This window comes from Seriola lalandi, unplaced genomic scaffold (assembly GCF_002814215.2).
Source record: "Seriola lalandi dorsalis isolate HSWRI2012SDOR001 ecotype SW California unplaced genomic scaffold, Sedor1 jcf7180002054330, whole genome shotgun sequence".
Lineage (NCBI taxonomy): Eukaryota > Metazoa > Chordata > Actinopteri > Carangiformes > Carangidae > Seriola > Seriola lalandi.
This window is the reverse complement of record NW_019524883.1, coordinates 47487-71515: the sequence shown is the minus strand read 5'-3', so window position 1 is coordinate 71515 and position 24029 is coordinate 47487. Positions and strand designations below refer to the sequence as shown.

At 40.9% G+C, this 24029-nt stretch overlaps 3 protein-coding genes across 4 annotated transcripts; 1 reads left to right on the top strand and 2 right to left on the bottom strand.

Annotated features, from left to right (window-relative positions):
- The first annotated feature begins 2468 nt into the window (after window positions 1-2468).
- LOC111655715 (uncharacterized) lies at window positions 2469-3807 on the top strand. Its single transcript, XM_023407209.2, has 3 exons — window positions 2469-2596; window positions 2782-2868; window positions 2973-3807. The coding sequence occupies exons 1-3, from the start codon at window positions 2552-2554 to the stop codon at window positions 3513-3515; spliced, it is 675 nt and encodes a 224-aa protein (XP_023262977.1). The 5' UTR covers window positions 2469-2551; the 3' UTR covers window positions 3516-3807.
- A 4170-nt stretch (window positions 3808-7977) lies between these two features.
- Window positions 7978-17775, bottom strand: notchl (notch receptor, like). Its single transcript, XM_023407173.2, has 11 exons — window positions 17470-17775; window positions 16284-16428; window positions 15662-15994; window positions 14447-14655; window positions 13250-13574; window positions 12547-12722; window positions 11773-11834; window positions 11430-11553; window positions 9857-9954; window positions 9396-9727; window positions 7978-9172 (listed from the first exon to the last, which is right to left on the bottom strand). The coding sequence occupies exons 1-11, from the start codon at window positions 17519-17521 to the stop codon at window positions 8656-8658; spliced, it is 2373 nt and encodes a 790-aa protein (XP_023262941.1). The 5' UTR covers window positions 17522-17775; the 3' UTR covers window positions 7978-8655.
- Window positions 17776-17806: 31 nt separating this feature from the next.
- LOC111655690 (uncharacterized) lies at window positions 17807-23819 on the bottom strand. Of its 2 annotated transcripts, XM_023407174.2 has the most exons (5): window positions 23649-23819; window positions 22558-22665; window positions 21737-21886; window positions 20408-21043; window positions 17807-19542 (listed from the first exon to the last, which is right to left on the bottom strand). In XM_023407174.2, exons 1-5 carry the CDS (start codon window positions 23692-23694, stop codon window positions 18623-18625), a joined length of 1860 nt encoding a protein of 619 aa, XP_023262942.1. In that variant the 5' UTR covers window positions 23695-23819; the 3' UTR covers window positions 17807-18622. The 2 variants fall into 2 exon arrangements, with proteins under 2 accessions (XP_023262942.1, XP_023262943.1); XM_023407175.2 differs by lacking the exon at window positions 22558-22665.
- Window positions 23820-24029: the final 210 nt, after the last annotated feature.

Below are 24029 nucleotides of genomic sequence, written 5' to 3'. Positions count from 1 at the left end.
TGACCTGAGGTCCTTGTCATGTTTCAGAAATGTTAGCAGTTCCACCCAGGAGTGATTTCATTTAAATAACTGTTCACACACAAAGAGGCATAAAATGATCTATTATTTTACAAAATAAGTAAATATAAGAGAAAAGTCTTTAAACTTAATAAAGGATAATAATAATAATCATCTCCCATTAATCATTTCATGACCCCTCAGATTTCTCTTGTGACACTTTGGAGGGACCTGACACCCAAGCTTGGGAACCACTGACTAGATTAAATTAACTAAATAAATATATAAAGTTGTTAAAATTAGCTCTACAACAGTAAAATGCTGCACACACACACACACTGTTGCATCAGTATTAAAAAAAATCTATATCAGATATAATCATTTGTCAGCGACAGGGGCAACTTCTCTGCAGGAGTATTATAATACTTCTGTAAGAAAGCACAGGCTCACACTGTTTTAAAGTGCGTCTTAAAACAATCGTCAGCTTCCCACATGTGCATTGAAACAGCTATTCGGTTCATGTGGAGCGAACATGAGGCTCCAGGTGAAATGAAGTGTGTCTCTGCTGAGTTGAGTTTTGAAGATATCCACCTGGTTTTTCCTCAGAGTGTTGAAATCTTATTCACTTCAGATTTACTCTGGATGGACAAAATGAAAACCATCACTTATATTATAAGCGCTTTGGGATTTTTAATGCCCGGAGGGAACAGGAGGAATGATGATAGCTAAAAACACACATAGGCAGCACTTCAAAAATGGTAAACTTGTCCTTTAAGTAGTGTTTAAAATGCAGGACACTTTTTTATAATGCAATAAGTGAAGGATGATTATTTGCTCCAGCACATAAGAATAGATGAAGATAAACTGTTAGGGTGCAACAGGGGGCCTGAGGCAAATGGTTACGCGTTTCCAAATTGAATGGCAATAAAGAAATGGGGGTTTAGTGGACGCACATTTGCCGTGTGACACAGCGACGTGTAGACAAACGCCGAATAACGTGTGACAGTGGGACAGTGTCCTCCAGCTCTTTCTCATCGCGGAGCAGGAGGCTTCATCTTCACTTTATTACCTGTTAAAACCGATACTCCGTTTACAAAGCGTGCTTGGGCGAGAGGTGGCTCGCGGGTTCCCACGCGTAGCCTCCACGTAAGACGTTCAGATTAATCGTCACAGGTTATGACGAGAGTCAGTGTAACTTTATACAGTCATTTGATAAGTCACCTGTAAAATGATGACGTTTGTCCGTTGAAAATACCTGTCGTTTTACAAAAACGTGCTGCTTTCTATGCTGCTTGGAAAGTGGTAAAACAGCAGCTGAGCGCAGCACAGGTTGATCCAGTTTGGTTCTGTTGTGAGATGCGTATTTGCAGCAGTAGTTTAGACAGACGTGGGAGCGGCTCCTCCAACTCTCTCTCATGGGAAAAGCGAGCAGGGAGCTATTCACACTTTATTACCTGTTAGAATCGATACATCGGAACAAAGAGTGTTTGGAGGAGAGGTGGAATTCAGGTTCCCACGCGTTTGCCTCTCAAGACCGAATCTATGTGGCCATTTGGTTTCAATGTCATTATTTCACAACAATTTGCGGAGAGTGGTGTGACGTTCAGAGGACTTTGCAGATTCTTTGGAGTTTAAGAATCACGTTTGAAATGAAATAATCAATTAACTGAATTGCGTTGTGTTTTTACATCAACAACCAAAGGAAAACAATTTACAAAGATTCGCATAAAATAAAGGATTTTACGCAAGCTGCACATTTTCCCTTCTTGTAGATTTTACAGAACTTCTGCACCAAGGAATCGCTGAATGAACGCTTAATCAAAATGTTTTCGATTTCACCAGATTTTATTTTCCCTCTTCCACACTCCTTTTTTAGTCACAATTCACCTGGGGCAACCTGAAACCCGACAAGTCTCGTATCAACGGCCATAATAATGGCATGAGTCATTTGTCTGCGCTTCCAGCTGTGTTGGCGGATGTTTTCTCTCACACATGTAAATAAGGGTCACACGAGCTGCCAACACCTTTCAGGGGCGCGTGCCGCTGACACTCCGCTGGACAGCTGCGCGTGGCTGCGGATTAGTGAAGGGTCCTAGTTGGTGCGCCATTCCGTCTGCATTCATCTTCATACTCTTGTCAAATGTGTATTAAATAGATAATTAAGAAAAAACATTTCAGGGACAATCAATGAATATATTTGTTTTACATTCTTCATTTTATTATAATGTTTTAACAATATTTTTTCCACTGATTCCACGCCAACTATCAAACTATGAAAGACTATCAAAATATAGGAAATAAGAATCACAACAGAGAAGGGGTTCACTTGCAATGTTGTATGTTTTACAAACATTAACGACTTTGTTACCGTCTACAAATTGAGTTTAGTGGCTGCAGTGAAATGAAGCGTGAGACCAGGGTGGTGGGAGGAGCCTAAAGTTACGCCCACCCACGGCTTTAAAATCCCTCCCTGAAGCCTGTGTGGTCACTTTCGGCCCAGACTGACAGACCGACACAGTTGCAGTTACTACTGGATAGTTCTTGGACTACAACCATGAAATTACTTCAGGATTCACAGGACGCAAAGGCCCAAAAGAAGGTACTTGTATTATTTATGCCTTCATGGAATATTACAGATTATTATTGTTAACAGTGCTGTCTCACCTGAGATGCACATCGCCCTGTATGCGGGACAGAAGCATGCATTTGGAAAAGGACTGAAACAGTTTCACCTTGCAGTATCATTCATTCATTAATCTTATTATCTCGTTTCTGTTTCTGTAGAGTCTCAAACCTCAGGTGGAGAGACGTCGAAGAGAGAGAATGAACCGCAGCCTGGAGAGCCTGAAGACTCTTCTGCTACAGAGACAGGTAAAGGCCACGTGGCTCTGGTGGTCATTTGGTCCAGCCTACAAGATTAAAGAGATTTTAGTGGGGGTGGGAAATTGCTTATTAACTCTTTGTTTGTGTCCTAGGAGGAGACTCAGCGCAGGGTGGAGAAAGCTGAGATACTCGAACACACAGTCCTCTTCCTCCAGAACACTGCCAAAGAAGACAAGACGAGAGCTGGAGGTGGAGGTGGAGGCGGGAGCGGAGGCCGGAAGCACTCCTTCCAAGACGGCTTCTCCACCTGCCTGCAGAGAGCCGCTCAGTTCCTGGGACCTGAGGGGAAAGGCTTGTGGCTCGGAGCAGCGCTGGACGCATCTTTTGCCGCTCGCTTCGCCCGTTCAGACTCTGATTCTGCAGGCGTCCAGGGGAGAACTGAGGCCCGCTCCTCCACCAGCTCTCTGCTTCTCAGGAAGACGTCCAGATCTATTCTTCGGCTGCTGATAAACAGGTCCGGACACAGACTGTGCACGCCCGTCTCAAATGTGGCCAGCTGTGTTCAGACCCCGGGAGAATCACGTCGTTCTCCCACAACTCCTCAACAGCCCCACAAAGTGGCGAGTAGAGCGAGCAAACAGAGTCCGTCGCAAAGCCACCCGGTCAGCCAGTGTTTGTGGAGGCCCTGGCCCTGAGTTACTAAAGAAACTGAACTTTAAATGACTCTAACATGCTGATTCAGATTCATACAACAGCATGTGTTGCTCATTTGTCTTTCTACGAGGACATTTTCAGTGCAATGTATTGAACACGGGCCTTCTGTTTCCTGTAAATTCTGACACATTTGTAGATACTGTAAAATTATTATGATCACATCCAGTGCTGCTACTGCCTCTACAGGCCGGCTCGTGATAACTGTGTCATTTATTAAGTATTTTTGCACCTTAATTTATTTTATTTGTCATTTGTAAATAAACAAAAGGAAAAATCACCAAACAATGGCTGTGTGTTCATTAATTGTTTGCTGGCACGTGTCTCAGGGAGCGAGGTGTGGACTTGTGCTGCCACACGTGAGGATGAAAGGCACCATGTGGTGACATTTCACAGTTTGACCCTTTCTTCGTTACTTCGAAAAATTATAACATACATCGAGGTTGCCAAAACATCCAGCAACACTAAATACATACATACATTTATACGTAACAGACTGGCTGTCAAAAGCCAGATTTATGGTTAAATTTGAACTAACTAAATTTCACATTGATAAAGGTGTTAAGGCCGTGCGTAAAAAGTGCCATTCCCGTGCGTAATGTCTCTTCTTCCTGCTTTGAAATCGAGTGAAAAAAATGTGAAATGTTTACCCTGGTTAAATAGATTAAATTGGGGATAAGAATCGTTGTTATGGACAAAATCACAATTTACTGCAGAAAAAATGAGGTATTTTTTGACGTGCGTAAAACAGTACGCCGCACGCTCCCCTATCCCTGAATTGCGTCAGTAGAAAAACTTGCTCATATTGCGGAACTCTTCTTTCACTGGGACTCATTTGCACCTCAATCACAGGTGAGTGCGCGTGGGAATGTGGGAAGTGTCTCCTGCCTGTGTCGTCCTTTCCACTGATGTATCAGTTTTAACAGGTAGTAAAGTTGTAAATGCAGCGCCATTTCCCCTTTTCCCACGAGGAAGAGTTGTAACCCCCCCCCCCCCCACGTACAGTGTGCGTATTTACATGAAGAAGAAACGTAGAGTGTGAAATTTCAAAGGAAAAACAGACTGAATGTCAGCTGCGCTAAAGAAGCAAATGGTTGAAATGCAAAGCAGAGCTTTGATCCACAACGGCGCGTGCCTCACAATCACTTGCACGCGTGTGGATCAAAGCTCTGGATACTTGTATACAATCGTACTGCATGCAATCAATTCACGTGATTTACAGATCAATATAATATAGTTATATAGTTTGCCTCTTATCATACACTCAAAAAACTGCTGGGTTAAAAAAAATAACAACCTCAACCTCAGTTACGTGTTGCCTATACACTGGGTTATTTCCTGTCTCATTGCCTTCATATTTTTATATTTAATAAAATAATAATAATAATAATATGTAACAATTATTGAATGACATTTTCTGCCAAAACGAGTTATTTTGCAAGAATACAAATTACATGACAGGCTACAATACACCTCATGCTATAGAGAAACTTCCAGGTGGGAGGGGGCTCGGTGTAATTGACTTCAAACATGAAGAAAGCCTTAAAACAAAGATCTAAAACCACCAGGGAAGAGTCTGTTTCGATGGCGTGGCCTGAAATAATGATGAAGGCCTGGCAAATCATCATCTCATCTCCAAGGCACAAAAAGTGCAGGAAAGGTTAATAGGTCTTTGCATGTCATAAATACTCAACCATGTTGGTCCCCACCTGTTAATTACACATCTGTCACTTTTATACTGTTGCAATATAACTGAAATTAAGTTATCCTGAAAGTATGATCACCAAAAACTACTGATTGCAAACATTAAGTGGCCAAATATGGCCAAATGTGAACATGCGAAAGGCAAACACATTAAATTTGTATTCAAATAGTCTTTGTCAACTAAATGTAAGAGTTGAAATAGATTTTATTCTTTGTTTACAGTTTTTTTTTTGTTTGCTTATTTAAATTTTTTTTTGTCTCATTTAAAGTTTGTTTTTCTTGTTAACGGGTTTGGTTTCACATTTACAGTTTAATTTTGTGGGTTTAATTTTACATTCACAGTTTATTATTTTCCTTTCAAACATTCTACCCCTAAATTACCTTCATAGTTATCAAGCAGTACAAACATCAACCCTTATTGAAGTAGAAAACCTAAAGCAAAACTTACAGGATGCATGCCAATAAATGACATGTGCGACGCCTCAGTGGTGGCTCTGATAACTTTTCCTCCTTCCTTATAGGTAGATGGGGGAAGTAGAGTTGCAGGACCTTCAGAGCTCTATCATCTTTAGCAACAAAAAAAGTTGAGCATTAACATTTAAATCATATGCTACATTTAACAATGATATTTCTGAAGCAGTATCTCTAGCCCTGGTGTTGATTGGTGCCTATAAGTGTGTTGATAATGAACCTTATTAAAACACAAGAAGTGTGGTAACATCCTACAATGGACTAAAAACTGTTTCATGATTTAAAAAGTTATATATTTGCAGAGTGACACAAGACAAAGAGACATTTAAGCTTTTCTTTTATCATGGTAATGTGACAATGAAAACCCACGTGCCTTACAAATTCACAAGGACTGAATTCTTTTGCCAACTTTACATAGGCTGTTTGAGGGACATATGTTGGCCTTGTAATGTCCAAACTTTAAGATAGCAGCAAATGCTAACCTGATAATGTCTGATTGACACTGCATTAGGTTTATGCTAGCCTTGTATTCCACAAGTTAGCAGCTAATGTTACTAGCACTGTGTAATGTAGTGTAATGCTAGCCTTTGTGCAAGAGTTAGTAGCTAAAGCTAGCCTTGTAATATTCAGAGGTTAGGAAGAGCTAAAACTATCTTTGTAATTGTAAGGTCCAAAAGTTAGCAGCTTATGTTAGCCTACTCTCCAAAGGTTAACTAATGCTACCCAAAATTTTGGAAGGTTAGCAACTAATGCTAGCCTTAAAATATCTGATTTATGATAATGACACTGCTTATATTCATGCTAGCCTTGGTTTCTAGCTAATGCTAATGACATATTCTTATTTTATCTTACCACTATCTTTTTGAAGACAAAAGTTAACAGCAGCTATCTTTGTAATTGTAATGTCCAAAAGTTAGCAGCTAACTTTGTTATTCATGTGTGTATACAGCAACTCTGAGAACACAAATCTCATGCTGTGTTTAGCACTTCATCTTTAATAGTGGAAACACTTTGTATAACAGGTTTGTTTGTAGTTATTATTCTGTTTCGTTACAGTATTTTTTGGTTAAATAGATACATTTCTAAAAGACTTTGGTTTGAATCTGAGCACCTTGATAATCCATACTCACCATGAACTCCAGGTGTTAAAATAGGGGGTGGCGGCCAAACACTTCCCTCTTTTATTCTCTTGCTGATGTCATCAATGATGTCACAGGTTATACCATGACTGTGGGGGTGGTAATAAATTTAATATACTGTGTTAATGAATATTTGTCTGATTTGGAGTGATTATAAAGTTTGTTTACAAAATCCAAATCCAGTACACGTACGTCTTTTTTGTACTGTTGATGTTTACAGATAGTAGAAAGATTTTGTGTGTTAATCTTTTTAAATGAGATAGACTTAAACCCATGAATGAGGTTTGGTTCTGCCCAGTCTGATTGTCCAGGAGAGAGAGGGATTATATAAACAGAGGTCCTGGCTCAGCTGAGAGAGAAGGATGTCTGTGCAGTCGAGAGAGTTATAGTGGTCATACAGTGTTACCTTAATTTTAACTCTGTGACACCCAAAATTAGCAGCTTAAGGTATTAAAATTTTAACAGGAAAATGGATGTTCACTGACCAAGCTTAGATATATAACTTATTCTTTTCTATATAACTTTTCTTTTCATTTTATCCAATGTAACTGTTACTGTTTATGTTTTATTAGAGTTACCAGTTAATTTTATTTACTGCCATTTTAAAGTGACATTGTAATTGATGGCCAACTTAGCAGCTAAGGTTACTTACTGACATTTTATTACTGTAGAGTCATCATGTTATTTTCCTTTTTACCATACAAGCAATGTTTTTTTTCGAGGTAATGTAACCGTCATTGTTACCTTTCAAATCAATATTGACTTTGTGATGTTACTTTCACTTTTTTATTTTCCTTGACATCAGATTGTCGAGGCCAAACATTTTGTCAGGTTGCTTTCTTTTTTAATCGCCTCACCAGCGCAGGCAACAGCTGAACACTCGCCTCCACCTTCAGCCTGAAAACCTCCCTGGCTTCTGCCTCCCAGCTGGTCGTCTGTAAGAAGACAGTCTTACCCTGGTATTAATGAAGCCATAATGTCAACACAATGAAAACATAAAACCATCCTCTTGTTCAAGATGTGATGTCTGATTTGTTGATAAAGATGAAAAAAAATAATTGGTAGATGAGATTATACTTTGAGATTATAGCCTTCATGTTGTGGGATTTGAAAATGAAATTAAAAATCTGTATTACTTAAATGAAAAGTCACTTTATTACATGCATCAACATGATTCTTCGTCTTTGTGTAACTGTGCACATATTTCATTTTTTTTTTTTTTTAAATCTCTCCTTCAATATTTCTCCAATAAACAGAATGTAACCTGTTACACGTGAAGACAATGTGAACACACTGTAGTTCAGTTGCAGACTGACGGCCGGATTCATCACATTTGATTGGCATTCATGTCAAACATGCTCCATCGCCTATTTGACTGTGCCATGTAACATAAAATTTACAATTAATATCCTCCTCTCTAGTAAAAATATAATAATAATAATAATAATTTAGGGCAAGGCTGAATGAAAACAGAAGGGGTTGTTCGGGCTGGAACATCTCCAAGTGCTGCTGAGTATTAATTTGACAGGAATGTAACAAATAAGTAATTTAACAAGCAAATCTGTCATGTGACACCCAACAGATGTATATTGGAAAATCATTAACTCCCAAATTACAGTAAATACAAGCTGGACTCCTTCCAGCTGTGGGCCTACTGGTACACCCTCTGCTTTGCATTGGGATTAACAAAATAGGCCTGATGCCAAACTAAAACTCAACGTAGGTCTATTAAACCACCGCAATCATCATTCTCCTATTCTTATGGGCTGAATGGAAAGGCAGCTGAAGTTTCTTTGCTTTTTCCTCTTCTCTACAAGGCTGTCTGTGTGGAGTCGTTCATGTTGTTTGACCTCTCACCTCTAGATTTCTGCTCTGTGTTTGTTGAACTCACCGCTGCTTGTTCTGCTCTGTGGGGATCTGCTCTATCACCATTTACAACTGGCTGGCGATCTGATTGGGCGGCAGCATCTGTGGGAGGTGAAACAACCACTCTCTCTATGGGCTCAATGGCTGTTCTGTCTGTCACAATAATATAATTGGGCTCTGGCTGGTGGGCACTGGAGCGACGCTGCAATGCATGCTGGGTGCAGGAAAAGGAACGCTGGCGAGGGGCTGGTTGGGGTGACAGGAAGTGAGGCGTCGCAGCTCTGGGGGCTTCCTGATGCCTGTCACGATCCTCGTCTTCTGAGGTCACCTCCTGTAAGGTGCTGATTGGTCGAGGGGAACGGCCCATGACTCTTGGCGGGACCAAAGCCGTTGCTGATTGGTTGAGCTGTGGTCGCCAGTTCTGAGGACAGGGGTACTGCACTCTGTTCATCGACCAATCGCTGGCAAGACGAGACAGACATCACGATATTAGACAGGATCCATTAACAGAAAGGCTGGAAAAGTAGTGCTGGCTTCACATGTTTTATCCAATCAAATACAATTTCATGGTCTTGGTTCAAATATCTACCAATCATTTTTCTGTCAATGGACTAACTGATTAATTGACTAACTGTTTTAGCTGTAACTGTAAACTTTACGCGCATTATATTTGTGAAACCATACTTTTGTGGCGGCGGGGTCATATCTCGATGTCCTACGATCCCAGAGAAGGAGGCGCTTCTTCCAGGCAGGCCTTGCGCTCCGACCCACGGCGAGTACATCAGAGCGCGCTCCTCCCACATCATGTCGTTGGCCGAGTCGATGGGAACAGGCCCTCTCTGAATCTGGTGAGCTAGCAGGAGCTCCAGGACCTGGTGGCGCATGCCTTCTCTGGCCACGTCGATCGGTCGACGTCCCCTTCGATCACGCAGCTCAAGGTTGGCACCATGAAGGAGGAGAAGTCTGGCAGTGTCATAGCAACCATGGAGGGCAGAGAGGAAGAGCGGCGTCTCGCCCTACCAGAGACAAAATCATGAATATAACATACTGCTGAGATGTTTGAAAGTCATTTCATCTACTTTGCTTTACAGTACAAGTCTAATCCCTCTGAATAACAACAGCAGGAAGAAACTTTCTGCTCTTACCTTGTTGTCTTGCAGGTCTACAGCGGCCCCATAGCGTATGAGGGTCCTTGTTAGGGAGAGATGATTTACTGAGCATGCCCAGTGCAGGGCTGATCTCCCTGAGAGAGACAGTGTGAGTGGAGGTGAGGGGGAAGAAGGGAGGGAGTAAGTCAGCCAATGAACAACCATTACACAACAGAGTCGAGCCCAGGTGGTGAAGAGAGGGAGAATGAAGGGGAAGGGATGTGGAGATGAACTGCTTCAGCCCAGGTGACAGAGATGGGACATAAACACAGGAAACGTAAAAGGTGTAGAAAGAGAGAGACAGAGAGAAAATCTAAGAGACAGCGAAAGCAGGAAGAAGAAGGACGAGCAACAAAGTTAATATGTCCATCGACCAGAGTTTGAGCTGTATAGCACATTAACTTTGTTCTGAGTCGGAGGAGGGCAGCAGGGGAGCTGGAGAAAGACAAAGAGGAAGAGATGGAAGCCATGGAGAGGAGAGGACAGAACGGGAGAGGAGGGACACAAAAAGAGGACGTGAGAGAGACGGGGTAAGTTACACCAGTTACTCAACCCCTCAGTGTACAGGTGTCAGAAAATAATGGCTTGCTCATGAGCTGTACATGTTATTTCTCTCCCAGGTGGGCTTTAACCTATTCATGCATGGTATTCAAACATGGCAAGTGAACAGATAAAATTAAGACATTTTCATTAGCCATGATAGCGATGTGGCTCGAGGGATGGCAATGTTGGTTCTGTCAGTTTAGCCTGAAATTTTTCAACATCTATTGGATAAACTACCATTAAGTTTTTTACTGATATTCGTCGTCCCCAGAACACGTGGTTACAACTGACTTTGGTCATTTCTTTGTTTTTATTGACATGTCTCAAAAACTCTTGGATGGATTGCAATGAAATATTATTTATTATTTTATTTATTTATGTCCCTCTCAGGGTGAACTGTAATAACTTTGCTGATCCCTTGACTTTTCCTCCAGCCATCATCATTTCAACATTGTAATTCGTCCAATACTTTGGTTTATGATCAAATACCTGGAAACCTAAAACTGTAAAACATTTGTTTTGGTAATTAGTAAATGCTAGCATGCTAAAGTAAGATGGTGAACATGATAAACATAATACCTGCTAGATATCAGCATGTCAAGCAGTCTTGTCACTGTGAGCATGTTAGCATGCTGGTGTTAGCATTTAGCTCAACGAGGCTTCACTGAGCCGTTAGATGGCTATAGATTAGAATTAAACAGCATTTACAAAAGCAGCCAATTAATGTATGATGGGGTTAAAGCAGCATTCACCAGTGTCTGCGCCTGACATCAGTGATGACATAACATTGCAGGAAAATGGTTGGATCCTATAGTGAACTGCACAGGCAACGATGGAACTGCATTTGAACATAATTCTTCATTACTGTTTTAGACTACTTGTCTCATAAAATGGATAAAGTTCCTGGCATTCACATTGTTCTTAACTTCAAGAAGGTGAAAACAGGCAGCAAGAATTACATGCAAATACTATTTGACTAAGGTTTGTGGCCAAACTAATATGAGTGACTTTGACAGGGATGCATTACCAGTATGATCAGTGTTGTTAACTGGTACTCCTGCTCGAAGCAGCTCCAAAACCACTCTGTCCAGACCGCTACGCACGGCTCGAATCAGAACCACAGACCCATCTGGGCCACACCACTCTGCCGACTGCAAAGACAACCAAATCACGATGAATAAAAACCGCATGTACAACATACACACATATATAATACAGTCTGTATAAAGAAAAAACAAACGCATTACTTCTTCTACAACAGAAAAATAAAACAAACAAGCAAAAAGACAACTCAGATAAATAAATCTAAATTTTAACATGAAGAATGACCAAGTTTATATAAAGACATGGGAGTAAAGGCAAGGCCAGACCTGCTGAGGAGGACTGAGCAGAGGAGGAGGCATGGCGTTTCTCTCCCATCCTCTAGGTGGAGCTAAAGGAGAGAACAAGAACAGTTTAAGGAGGTCAGGATTTGTGTATGGATGGGTATGTATAGTTTACATGCAATCGTTCATGTCTCAAACTGTAACTCCACAGCGTGTCAGTGTGAATCCTGCTTTACTCAGTTTCTTACACTATGTGTATGAGTGTAGTGTCTCCATGAACTTCTTTACTAAAGTTGTTGAATAAAATGATTCCGATTTTGTCATTAAATATTGGCAAAATTTAAGAATGTGTCATATGTGATGACAAAATGATGTGGCTTTTAGTTTCAGGCTGCAACTAATGACAATTTCATAGTCGATCAATCTACTGATTATTTTCTCAGTTAATTGTTTGGTCTATAAAATGTAGTGTAATGAAAAATCTCCAAAGTGACACCTTCAAATGTCTTGTTTTGTCCGACCAACAGTCCAGAGCCCAACGATATTCAACTTACAATACAAAACACAAAAAAAAGCAAAAGAGAAGCTATTTTTGCCTAAAAAATACTGAAACAATTAATCTACAATGAAAATGCTGCTGATTCTTTTCTTTTGATTGACTAATCGATTGTTTACAACATTCTCATTTAACACACAGTCAATCAGAAACACTGCTGTGGCCACGGTAAAGTAATGCTAGACGTAGTAAAAACGGATCACAGATTCTCAGAGGAATAAAATTTTGGAGCTAGGAATGAATTCATGACTGAAAACCCTTACGTTGAATGGGTCTGCGGGACTGTGAGGGTCCATTTCGGTAGTGTTTCTGCTCCTGGGTCCTGTGGTCACAGATGGAGGCTTCCTCCTCTCGTCTGGAGCATCTAGCATTGATGTCTTCCATTGAACTCTGGGTAAAGTCTGTGTCACTTCCTATATCCTGGTCCCTTTTGAGAGGCCTGAAAACAAAAGCACAGTTTTTATGCTGCAGATTAAGAAACTATTGCTGTGGTCCTGTGGTCTTTTCCTTTTCTTTTCCTGTCTTTTTATTTTAACTTATGAGTCACCAAAGAGCTCCGCAAAACACCCAAAATGTCAACACGCAGAGTGTTGTTGTTTCTGAGAACAACATGGGCCCTGAAACATGCCAGGAGCAGAGATTTTTACAGCTTCAGGGCAAATAGAGAAAGAGAAGCGTCGGTGACATGCAACAAAGGTTCCCAGCTGTAATCAAACTGGAACCATTATGGCTTCACGGGTTAAGGTTAGGGTCCATGACTTATAAAAGATTAATCAATAATCACATTTGTTGAGGCTGAATTTTCTGTCTAATGAAATGTTCCAAAAAAGACAAAAAAAAGTGACATTCAGTCTTCGTTATCACTATACAGGATGAACTCTCACTTGTTTTGGAATAAACTATAGTTGTCTACATGACATCATTCCTCCAGCAGACAAAACATCCTCTCCAAGCATCTCCTCTCACCGCATTCGAATGGCGTCCTCGCCCAGCGGCTCCCTCCGCCTCTTTTTCTCTGCTTCCTTGGCTTTCTTCTTTTTCCTCAGGCTGATCTTGTCCTTCTCCCTGCTGGATCTGACCCGTTGGTCTTGGTGGGCTGCGTGTGGCGTCCAGGACTTGGCTTTGCCGTCGTTGTCGGTGACCGTAGACCGGTGTCTCACCCTGTTATTGACCTCCCTCTCCGCCCGCTGATGTCTCACCCTCCTCACCACAAGGAACACCACCAGGGGAAGCAACAGCAGCAGGGCAATTGCTATGGCAACCACGGCCCATAGCCACACAGGTTTCGACTCTTTGAGAGAAAGAATAAAAAAAAATAAAAAGATTTTCTGATTAAAATCATGTTCCTCACAGTCACATTGTAATATTGTGTTTTAGTTGACATAAATCTTAAACTTACATAACATAAGTAACATAAGTATTTATGTTGTAAATCTGTGACAGATTTCAGTGAGATTAAACTTTATTTTATTTCTTTCTGCTAAACCTGAGAATATATCTTGGCTTTGCAGGTGATAAGTTTTAACCTTTTAAAATATCAAGGCACCAACAGATTGTTCAGGCCACATTGGAGCAACAGAACAAGCCGCAAACACAACGTTGACATATTTATCACCTTCTACTGTGAAGTTGTTCTGGCAATTGTGTTAGCAAACAATTGCCCAACGTAACATGGATAAAATAGGAGTTATCTATTATGATGAAATCCTGTACTTTTGCCTCTGGCTACCTTGCCTTGTGAATTTAAGTTAACTTAACCTCTCCTAAACCTACCTAAACCAAGTATGTCTAATCTTAAAATAAAACATTTCTATTCATGTGCAATGAACCAACCTCTTGGTTAAGTGCATAAAACACTTCTACCCATAAACCTGGTAATATCCAAATTATCACCTAGGTGAGCCACTTCACTCCTTAAAAAGAGACAATTTGACCAGACGTCCTTCTTTGCCATTTTGATTTGTAACTCTGTAAAACTCAGGGATGAAATATGTGAACAAAACTGAAAACCTGCAGCAGTGACCGATACATCTGCACACTGGAAATGGAAAGATGCTCTATAATGTTTTGGATGTGTGTGTGTGTGTGTGTGTGTGTGTGTGTGTGTGTGTGTGTGTGTGTGTGTGTGTGTGTGTGTGCAGGACACAGGACATGCGAGCCTACCTTTGACTTCCTTTTTCACCGTTTCCTCCTCTCCGGTTCTTATATCCACACCTCTAATACCGATGACGGCCTTCAGCTCCGGCAGGGCGGGGAACGAGATGGGCTTCAGTAACATTACGGCACGTAGGAAACTGGCGGCCTCGGAGGCAGAGGGGAAACAGGTAGATGGGGAGCATGGCCTGTTGTCCACTCCGAGGAAAAGGAGGGAGCTGGGAAAAAGAGAGAGAGAGGAAGGAAACAGTGGGAGAGTAAGTATGTCATTTTGAAGCCAGTTTCATGAAGCACATTTGTTGATTAGAATCTCTAACTTTCTCAAATCTGGAACATATACTAATGTAAAAAGACCTATTTCAACATTTGCCCTTAGCAAAATGTTACACCCTCTTACCAAACAAACAAAAACTCAGCAAAACAATTACAGAGATAGACATGGATGTCAATATTCATATCAGCATCCCTGGTTCAGACTGGCTTGCTGTACTCAGTGGGGTTCCCCAGGTTCTGTGTTTGGCCCACTTTTATTCTATCTTTACATAAATGCGTTGTTGTGAAGTGTTAATGCACATGGATATGAAACTCATTGTTATGCAGATGTTAGAGTGTTGTGTAGCTGTGGATCTGTACTCTAGATCCTAGCCTTTAATATTTGGCTCAGGTAACTCATGAACAGTTAATGGAGACAAAACTATGTTGATGTTATTTTCTAATGCTTTTGAAGCTGTAAGTGAATGTATCAGCACAGTGTTAGATGTTAGACTCGCAGAATGTTGATATTTGGGACCAAATTAAAAAACAATAATTTCTGCTCTGCTTTCCAGAGTTAGCTGGCTGTTTCTGTCCATACGTCAACTGAATCACTGGTAGATTTTATTTATGAACCCACTCGGGCGAATCGTGATATATCTGTGACCCTAATTTACAAACTTCATGTTGCAATAGTTATCTCAGATTACAAGAACTTGAAATAATCAATTTACTGTAAATTCTACAGTAAATAACTGCATTGTTAAATGTTTCTGTTCGTAGCCCACTTGTAGGCGTTATTATCTGTCTTTAGAATTGTTCTATTGTTACCTGATTTTGTATTGTTGTGTCTGAATCTTCTGAAGCTGCCATCTTGGCCAGGTCTAAATAAAAGTTAAATAAAGTACAACTGCACTCACTATTTTTGAAACACCTAATCATAATGCCAGTAGCATTTCACTCAGCACGCACCCATTAGAGTCAGCCGGTGTTGTCTTAGCCAGCAGCTCGATGAGCTCCTCAGAGGTATAGTCAAACAGTTTCTTGCTGGTGTCGAGGGGGACGGACCCTCGCAGTTTAAGTGTCGACTGGAGGATGACGCTGAGCGCCCAGAGCAGGGAGCTGTTGGAGAAGGTGCCACGTTGTAGTGGGATGTTAGTGTGGAGGACCATGGTGCCTTTAGCCCATACAGGGCTCTGGTGTGTGAAGCAGTCGCTGCCGTCCCATCCACAGGGGGCGCTGTCGCATCCCTGCTCGCAGTGGGAGTTGGCGTAGTGATCACGGCAGTACTGGATGTGGCCTGGACTGAGAGCCATGATGGGGAGGGATGAAAGGATAAACAGAAAGAGACAGAATTATTAGACAAAATAATCTGGATTTAAGAAGAACACATCAAAACACAGAAACAAGCACCAAAACATCCTGAAAGCTAAATTGATATATGTGAAAAGAAAAAGCCAGGATTATATACAAATAAGACAAAAACACATAACCCAGCATACAATAGGACAGAACATCCATAACCTGGATAAGGCAATGAACAATTTGTTTTAATTCCCAGCATTCACTATTAAACTGGAAATGCTTATATTACTTGCAGTGTCCCTTGTCCTTCAGGCAGTCGAAGCCGTCTCTGAGACACTGGGGCTCCATACATGCTCTGTCACATGTCCCGTCTGCAAACTTGTCCTTACACTTTCTGTTGCCTGGACACTTAACCCATGGATCACTAGATGCAGCTGTGGAGACAAATACAGATTGGTCTGATGTCTCACATGAATTGTGACCTTTTTAAACAGTTGTTGTGGTGAGTCTGCTCTAGTGTCTAGTGTGTATGTGCTGTATGTCTAAAGAACGCCTTGTATGTCTAGTTCCTTTTCATGCTCCTTGAACCTGACATTATACAGTAATCAAAGTGACCATGCAAACTGTTTTCACTGTGTTTTATCGCAGGACCAGCTCACCCACATATTCAAACCCCTCATTGTTTCAGCGCATTAGCAACTATTCATAACAATGCAGGTCAAGCCATGAAAGGTGGGTCCTGGTACGGGCCGTTAACGGGAACAGGAAATGGGGCTGACATAAACAGGAAGTTTCCAGGAGAAGCGAATAGCAACAGGAAATGGAGTGGGCCGGGGACTTGATAAAGGTCGAAGGTCATCACCATGGCAATGAGGAATGTGATGGAGTTGGACAATGGGGTTGGCAGGTGTGTGTGGGACCATAAAATAAGAGCAGAAAAAAAAGTATGGACAATAGAGCTGAAATTAGACATGTTAAGTGTTTTACACTTTTGTTTCGCTTGATCAGCAAAGAGGGACTTCCTGGTTCAGAAGGAATAGAAATCTATGTACAATAGAAATATAAGTCCTTATATTCATATAAGGACTTATATTTCTATTGTACAAATGTAAGAAAAATAAATATTAAAACAAGGAAATTAAACTGTAAAAAGATTTTTCACTTTGTCTTTAACAGAACATTGAAAAAGCTATGATGAAAAACAAGTAATGTCTATTTCAAAATATTTAAAAATAATACATATGGAGAGAAGTTATTTACAGAAAATTCATTATTCAGTGAAAATACAAAGCTTCAGTGTAAACAATCATATCTATATTATGTCGTAAACCACACAGGCACACATTACCTTAACAAGTCCTTGAAAATGGTAATAATCAATTTAACTTTTTTCAAACTGGTCTTAAGAGTGGCGTGTTTCATGTATGTATGAAAGAAAGATAAATGTGTTGAGAACAGAGCGGACACTAACTCACCCCGACACGTCCAGCTCAGTCCCAGCAGAAGAAACATGCTCAGAGCCAACATCTTCAGCCTGATCAGGTCAGCAGCTGGGGGCCTTTTCCTCCCTCCGCTCAGACGGATCTGCGGTCCAGTCCAGCTGTTTGGTAAAACCTGCCTCTGATCCTCAGAAGCTCGGCTGCGACTCAAAGCGCTTCGCACTGTTGTAAATGTGCGGCCCTGTGGTGCAGCTACAGCCCCGCTGCGCACAATGAACAGTTAACTCTGAGTCAAGTCGCCCAATTCCATCACCACCGTCAGCGCCACCGACACCTTCTAACGCCACCCAGCCCACTTTGTTCACTTGCTAGCTTTTCTCTTTTTTTTTTTTTTCAGAGGCCAGCGGATATCTGGACAACTTCCTGCCACTGTGTGGAGAAGAATAGGAGGGCGAAGACCATGTGTGTGTGTGTGTGTGTGTGTGTGTGTGTGTGTGTGTGTGTGTGTGTGTGTGTGTGTGTGTATTTGTAGTTCTTACAGTGGCTCAACTTGAAAAAAAACCCACATTATGTGTTGTCTGAGCTGTTGGAAGAGCCGTTATTCTGTATTGTGTGAGGGTGACGGCGTAGTGTGAATTTGATCTTTTCAAACAAGCGTAGAAGCACATTCAAACACAAGCTTTGTCCTCCTGCTGAGTCCAGAAACTTGACTGTGAATGCTCTGCCTCTGACAGGAATCTACAGTGCTTCTCTTATTTGTTCTAAAGTCACAGAAGAAAATAGAAGAAAATAGAAACTTTGGGCCCGAATGGCTCCTTGTCAAGAACAGAGGTAGATAAACAAAAACAAATAGATTGAGTAGTTTTGTAGTGTTGAGTCCTTTCAGACATTTGGCTTTGGCTTTTCACATGTATTGAAATTCAAAACAGAAAATTGTCAGATTAATATGTTTTAGTTAATTGCAAATTGTTAAATTGTAAAGAACAACTTGGACAAAATGCATGTAGTGCTTAAACAATTCCACTTGTTCAGCTGCATAAAGACAACTGGACGGATTCAGACAGTGTGAGCTTGGAAGAAGCAACTAGTGTCTATGCTTAACGGGATATAATTAAGATCGTTAAGTACAGAGTCGTTTTGGCAAAGTCTTGAATGAAACTTGGCAGAGAACTCCAACATAGCTCCTTTTCTACTGGTTACCCGCTTTCTCTAGTTGTGGCCCCGAAGCTCCTCTTTCCATGCAGTATTCCTCCCAAAGCTCATTAAACAAGTTTCCTGTCGCACCAAAAGTACAACTCTGATCCCTTTTGGGGTCGCACAATCCCAAATCCATCTTTTTAAATACCGCACAGAAAACCTGCCGAGAGAGCGGTGTCGTCTTCCTCTCTAAGCAGTGGTTGTAGTAGTGCCTGTACACGTCGGACATGTTGGAGAAGACTGGCTCCAGATACAGCTTGGAGATGGACGTCCCGCAACAGTAAGAGGGCACTTTAGGTAAACTCTCCAGGAACTCCTTCAGGACTATATGTTCTGAGGCTTTACGAGACTTCCTCTGCGTTTGCTTCTTTGTGTTTTCCTCTGAATCCCCTTGCTGGGATGCGTTTTGTGCCCAGTTAAGCACTGACCACTCTCCAACCCCCAAAGTGGAAAGAAACATCTTTTTGCAAACTTGTTTTCTGTCGCCGTCAGCTATCAAATGGTATCGCATCGAGACCGATCTTCTCGACTGAGTCCACGGTGCTCGGGTTCTTTCCACCGGGTCACAGTCAACTAGTCCGGCCACGTAGATCTTTCTCTGAGACCAGTTCATGCACTGCCAGAAAGTAGTAAAAAGGTCGTGCCTCGCTTCCTCATTGAAGTCAGCACAGAAGCGGTTGGAGGCCCTTTTACAAGCACTGGACGTGCATCTTGGTCCTATTGTCCTCTGAGCTTTAGTTACGGTCGTCCCATCTTTCTTTCGTTTGCTAATATAAGGTTTTCCCTCCATTCTAAGTTGCTTCTGTCGATTTTGCTTCCACGTTAGGGGCTTGGCAACTCGAGACTTCTTTCTGGCTGACGCCTCTGGTTCTGATGCCCTGTTTTTGTCTTTATCAGTGGCGTTCACTTGCTCTGCAAAAAACAGGGAAATATAATTAACATTATAGCCCCACCGATACTGGATTTTTTTTGTGATCAATACTGATATCAACATGTGGGAGTTTAAATACCTGATAACTATAGACGGGACGATTAATTTAGTAATTTTTAAAAACAAACACATAAAATACACAAACAATCTCTATACGGATTCATTAGCTATTTTTTTGTGACCAAGAAACATACTGACATTTTACAGTTGATGAATCCACCTGTCAGCGCTCTCTGGTGGACAAACTATGTAATTGTGACACTGTTAAATGATCTCAGCTCTAGTTTGGTTTTTCTTGTTACTTTTAGACTGAGCTAATATCAGCCTCGAGGATTTATTGGTCTGGCTGTAATTAACATACATGAAGCATTACTGTGGTACACTTCAGTGTTACTGCAAACAATATGACCTTGTGCTAAATATGTCACCTTAGCTCTAACATGATTATATGAGTTCGCTACTGAGACTGGCGGCAGATATGGGTTATTTTCATTATCAATTAATATGTCAGTTAATTTTCCAATTAAATGACAAATCATTTACTCTTAACATTCATACAATTCAGTTACAATTTCCTAAAAGCCTAATGTGACATCTTGAAATCGCTTGTTTTGTCCAACCAGCAGCTACAGTGTAAAGCTAAAGGAATTCGACTTACAGTAAAACAGGCAATCATCACATTTGAGGAGCCAGGACCAGCACGTACTTGGCATTTTTCCTTGATCAATGATAGCATTTAATCTGTCAACAAAACTGTTGTGTTGGATGACTAATCGATAAATCAACTAATTGGTTCTGTCCCACGTTTAGAGAGTCGGTGTTAAGGGCAAAAGAAAAAGCACTCACCCTGATTGACGTCCACAGTGTGACTGATTGCAGAAGGAGGAGGATTCTGTCGTGAGCACTGAGCGACAGTCGGCCTCTTTTCTAATTTGTTTTCATTCGCTTCAGCCTTTTTTGTTGTTCCTCTCTGCGCCCAGTTGAGCACAGACCACTCTCCTATCCCCAGAGTGGACAGGAACATGTTTTTGCATACTTGTTTCCTTTTGCCGTCCACCATCAGGTGATAACGGAGTGAAACCGATCTTCTTGACTGTGATCCCACCGCTCGAGATCTCTCCACGGGGTCACGGTCGACCTGTCCTGCTACGTACAGTTTCCTCTGAGCCCAGTTCATGTGCTGCCAGAACTCGTCGAACACCTTCTTCCTGGTTTCTTCGTTGATTTCATTGCAAAGCCGGTTTGATGCCTTTTTGCAGGCATTCGAGGTGCACCTTGGTCCAACTGCTCTTGGCTGTTTTGTCACAATCTCGCCGTCTTTTTTCCTTTTGCTTAAGTATTCTTTTCCCTCCATCCTCAGCTGTTTCTGCTTGTTTTGCTTCCACTTTGTTGGATCTGCGATTTTGGCTTTGGGTGTTTTTCTGGAGGCCCCTGCTTTATCCAAATTAGAGCTTCCATTTTTAGCAGCTGTATTAAGAAGTGCTGTAAAAGAACAAAAACAAAAACCAGCTGCATTTTAGAATGACTAACTTAAGTAGTTTTTATATACTGTCCAACAATATATGAGAGAAAGAGTATCCAGATCCAGATTATTGTTAGATGTACTATTGATTTATATTTACATACATGTAAAAACAAAAAAATGTCTTTAACAGGCTATGAGTTTGCATTCACAAACTTCTGCATCCAGCTGGAAATGGTTACAGTTTTATGCACTGGTGGGAAGTAACTATGTACATCTACTCAATTACTGTACTTAAGTACTTATACTTAACTTGAGTACATCCATTTACTGCTACTTTATACTAATATTGTTCTTTTAACTCCACTACATTTATTTGATGACTTTAGTTACCAGTTACTGAGCAGATTCAGACAAATAACACAAAATATAATCAAACAAACATCATTTATTATAGTACTTTTTGTAATTTAAGTATATTCTGATACTTTCGTACTTTTAAATAAGTAACATTTGGATTTTATTACCTTTTCTTTTTTTCAAATATTTCTACTAAAGTAAAAGATTTGACTTCTTCTTCCACTAGAGGTTTTATGTCACAATAATTTCAGACAGCAGGATGATAAAACAGGATCCAATTATTCAATCAATCTGGGTGTAGTTGTTAAATCCAGTTATAGAGTTACACAGGACTCCACCACACTGTGACTTACTAGTGTCAGTACCCAGAGGCAGTGGGCTCTGTACAGGAAACTGGGGAATCATCTGCGGCTCTGCTGTTATCATCGAGTGGGACCTTTTTTTGGATGGTCCATCTCTGTCCATGTCAGATTTCCTGCTTGCATCTGAGACATGTAGATGATCTGGATAGAACAACACACAAGCATCTGGTTAAGCGTGGCTGGATTATCCTCCAGGCTCAGACACAGGCTCAAGGGTAAAACTTTGTGGTTGGGCCCTTGCTGACCTCCACTATACAGCACAAGGCAGCTTAATTATTTCCCATGGCACCCAGATACCAAGACTACCCTAAAGCTGAAATGACTACACTACTCAACTGATGCAAAATTAATTGATAAGAATTCTGACAATTGATTAACCAGTCAGCCACTGATACTAGCATCATTTCCTAGTTTCCCATTTTCTTTTATAATAGTAAACTCAGTATCTTTGGGGTTTTGAATTGTGCTCAAACAAAAGCAGACATGTTAATATGTTCACTTGAATTTCGGGGAATAATTATGGATATTTTTCACTACATTCTCACATTTTGAAAATTATCAGCAAATATAAACTTGAAAATATAAAAAATGAAGCATTTCACAGTAGATCTTGTCACAGAGTCCCTCTACAGTACCAGCCCAGAACCACTAGATGAAGGATGGAGGAGTCGTCAGAGTTCATATTTTACTTAATTAAATAATTTGCAACAAATTTGTGACTGATAAAACTCTTTGTCATTAACTGCTGTGTACCTTTAAAGAGCGTGGGACGCTCAGAGTGACAGTGTGATGAGCTCTGAGCTCAGACCCACCTGGTGGGATGTGGTGCAGCCCCAGAGTCTCAGCGACTGTGGGTCTGTGAACAGGGGGGTCATTGGTGGGTTTGGGAAGGAGACCAATATCCTCCATTGCTGCAATGGCTAAACATAACAAAAACTTTGTTGGAGCCTTGTGCATCAAGCAAAACACTAGCATGCTTTTTTTAGATTCAGTGATTAGCATTCAGACTGCAAGACTGTCAGCATTCAGACCATGAAGTTGGCTTCTGATTCAGCAGTTAAGGGGAGAGTTAGAGGAAACCTTACACTACAGAGCCAGCAGCTTTTTGCAGTACGTATTGTTGTGACAGGGTGTTAGTTAATGACGTAACACTGTTTAAAACCCACTTTCAGATTCATTTGATTTCACTGTGTTTTCTCCATCCAGACAAAAAACCAGGTCCAGCATGAAAACCCCTCACTTACACTAAAGACTCCTGTAACTGTTTAAAACACATGTTCCCCCTCCAGACCACACTGGACCAGGTCTAGATCACTAACCAGTCCACTTACATTTATCAAATCTGGATTAGATTAGCAAAAGAGAGTGTGAAAAAAAGATGTGAAATGCTGTTTTCAACCAGCTTCTCTATAATAATAAAATAGGCCACATTTAAAAATAAAATCTGCTAAACCTGGTCTGATGTGGTCTAGATCCCGAAGAGGCTTTTAAACAATGTGAAGGCTTTAACTGGGATATCTATCCCCCTGTCACAACAGCAAATGGCTTTAAAACAAAAACGGAGAATATAGTTATATAAGTTTCCCTTAACTGCCGAATCGTTAGCTAACTTCAAGCTAACTTCAGCGTCTTTATACAAAAAATTGTAAAAATGACTGTCCATCCTGTTTAACGGAAGAAAACAAACCCATGTGTCGAAAGCCAGATGTTTTGTATGTTACGTATAAAAAGTAGGCGTTGCTGGGCCTGACATTCATCGGAAAGGTAAGTCAAGAAGGCTGCAACGGTGGTCGTGATAGATATTTCATTAACATCAGCCTATATTTAGCTCCAAGTTGCTCTCCATGCAGGCTAACCAGCGGTAAACACTTTAACATGACACATATTCACCGTGTTTGCTTACATAGTGTTATACATTTGAAAACGTCTCGTAGACCCGTCGGTTCCATCCAGATCAGATCAGTTTCCCCGCTGCCGGTTGTTTACTCCATCACGGCTCTGACTGTCCAGCCCAACATGTGGCAGCTCAGGGTTTTTATTTTCCTAAATATCTGAAGTGTCGGATCTGAGGAGACGCTCGCTGGCAGCTGCCATGTCTGCGCATGCGCACTAGCTTCGAAGGTGGAAAATCAGCACGTTTGTGGTCAGGCATTTAGAAATAAATGAATGAATGAAAGGATAAAAAGAATAAATGATTGTTATTAGCGGAAGAAGCAAAAAAAATTATATTTTTTTAAAAAACACTCCATTATAGAATTCTGTATTAAAAATCCAACTTTAATTA

Coding starts and splice junctions, on each gene's coding strand:
- LOC111655715 (XM_023407209.2), top strand. CDS start 2,552: ATGAAATTACTTCAGGATTCACAGGACGCAAAGGCCCAAAAGAAG. Junction 2,597..2,781: donor ACGCAAAGGCCCAAAAGAAG/GTACTTGTATTA, acceptor CTGTTTCTGTAG/AGTCTCAAACCTCAGGTGGA. Junction 2,869..2,972: donor CTCTTCTGCTACAGAGACAG/GTAAAGGCCACG, acceptor TTTGTGTCCTAG/GAGGAGACTCAGCGCAGGGT.
- notchl (XM_023407173.2), bottom strand. CDS start 17,521: ATGTTGGCTCTGAGCATGTTTCTTCTGCTGGGACTGAGCTGGACGTGT. Junction 11,835..12,546: donor GTCCCGCAGACCCATTCAAC/GTAAGGGTTTTC, acceptor TCTCTCCTTTAG/CTCCACCTAGAGGATGGGAG. Junction 9,728..9,856: donor TAGACCTGCAAGACAACAAG/GTAAGAGCAGAA, acceptor TGTCTCTGGTAG/GGCGAGACGCCGCTCTTCCT.
- LOC111655690 (XM_023407174.2), bottom strand. CDS start 23,694: ATGGAACCGACGGGTCTACGAGACGTTTTCAAATGTATAACACTAT. Junction 21,887..22,557: donor GCTGCACCACATCCCACCAG/GTGGGTCTGAGC, acceptor TGTTCTATCCAG/ATCATCTACATGTCTCAGAT. Junction 19,543..20,407: donor CACTGTGGACGTCAATCAGG/GTGAGTGCTTTT, acceptor TGTTTTTTGCAG/AGCAAGTGAACGCCACTGAT.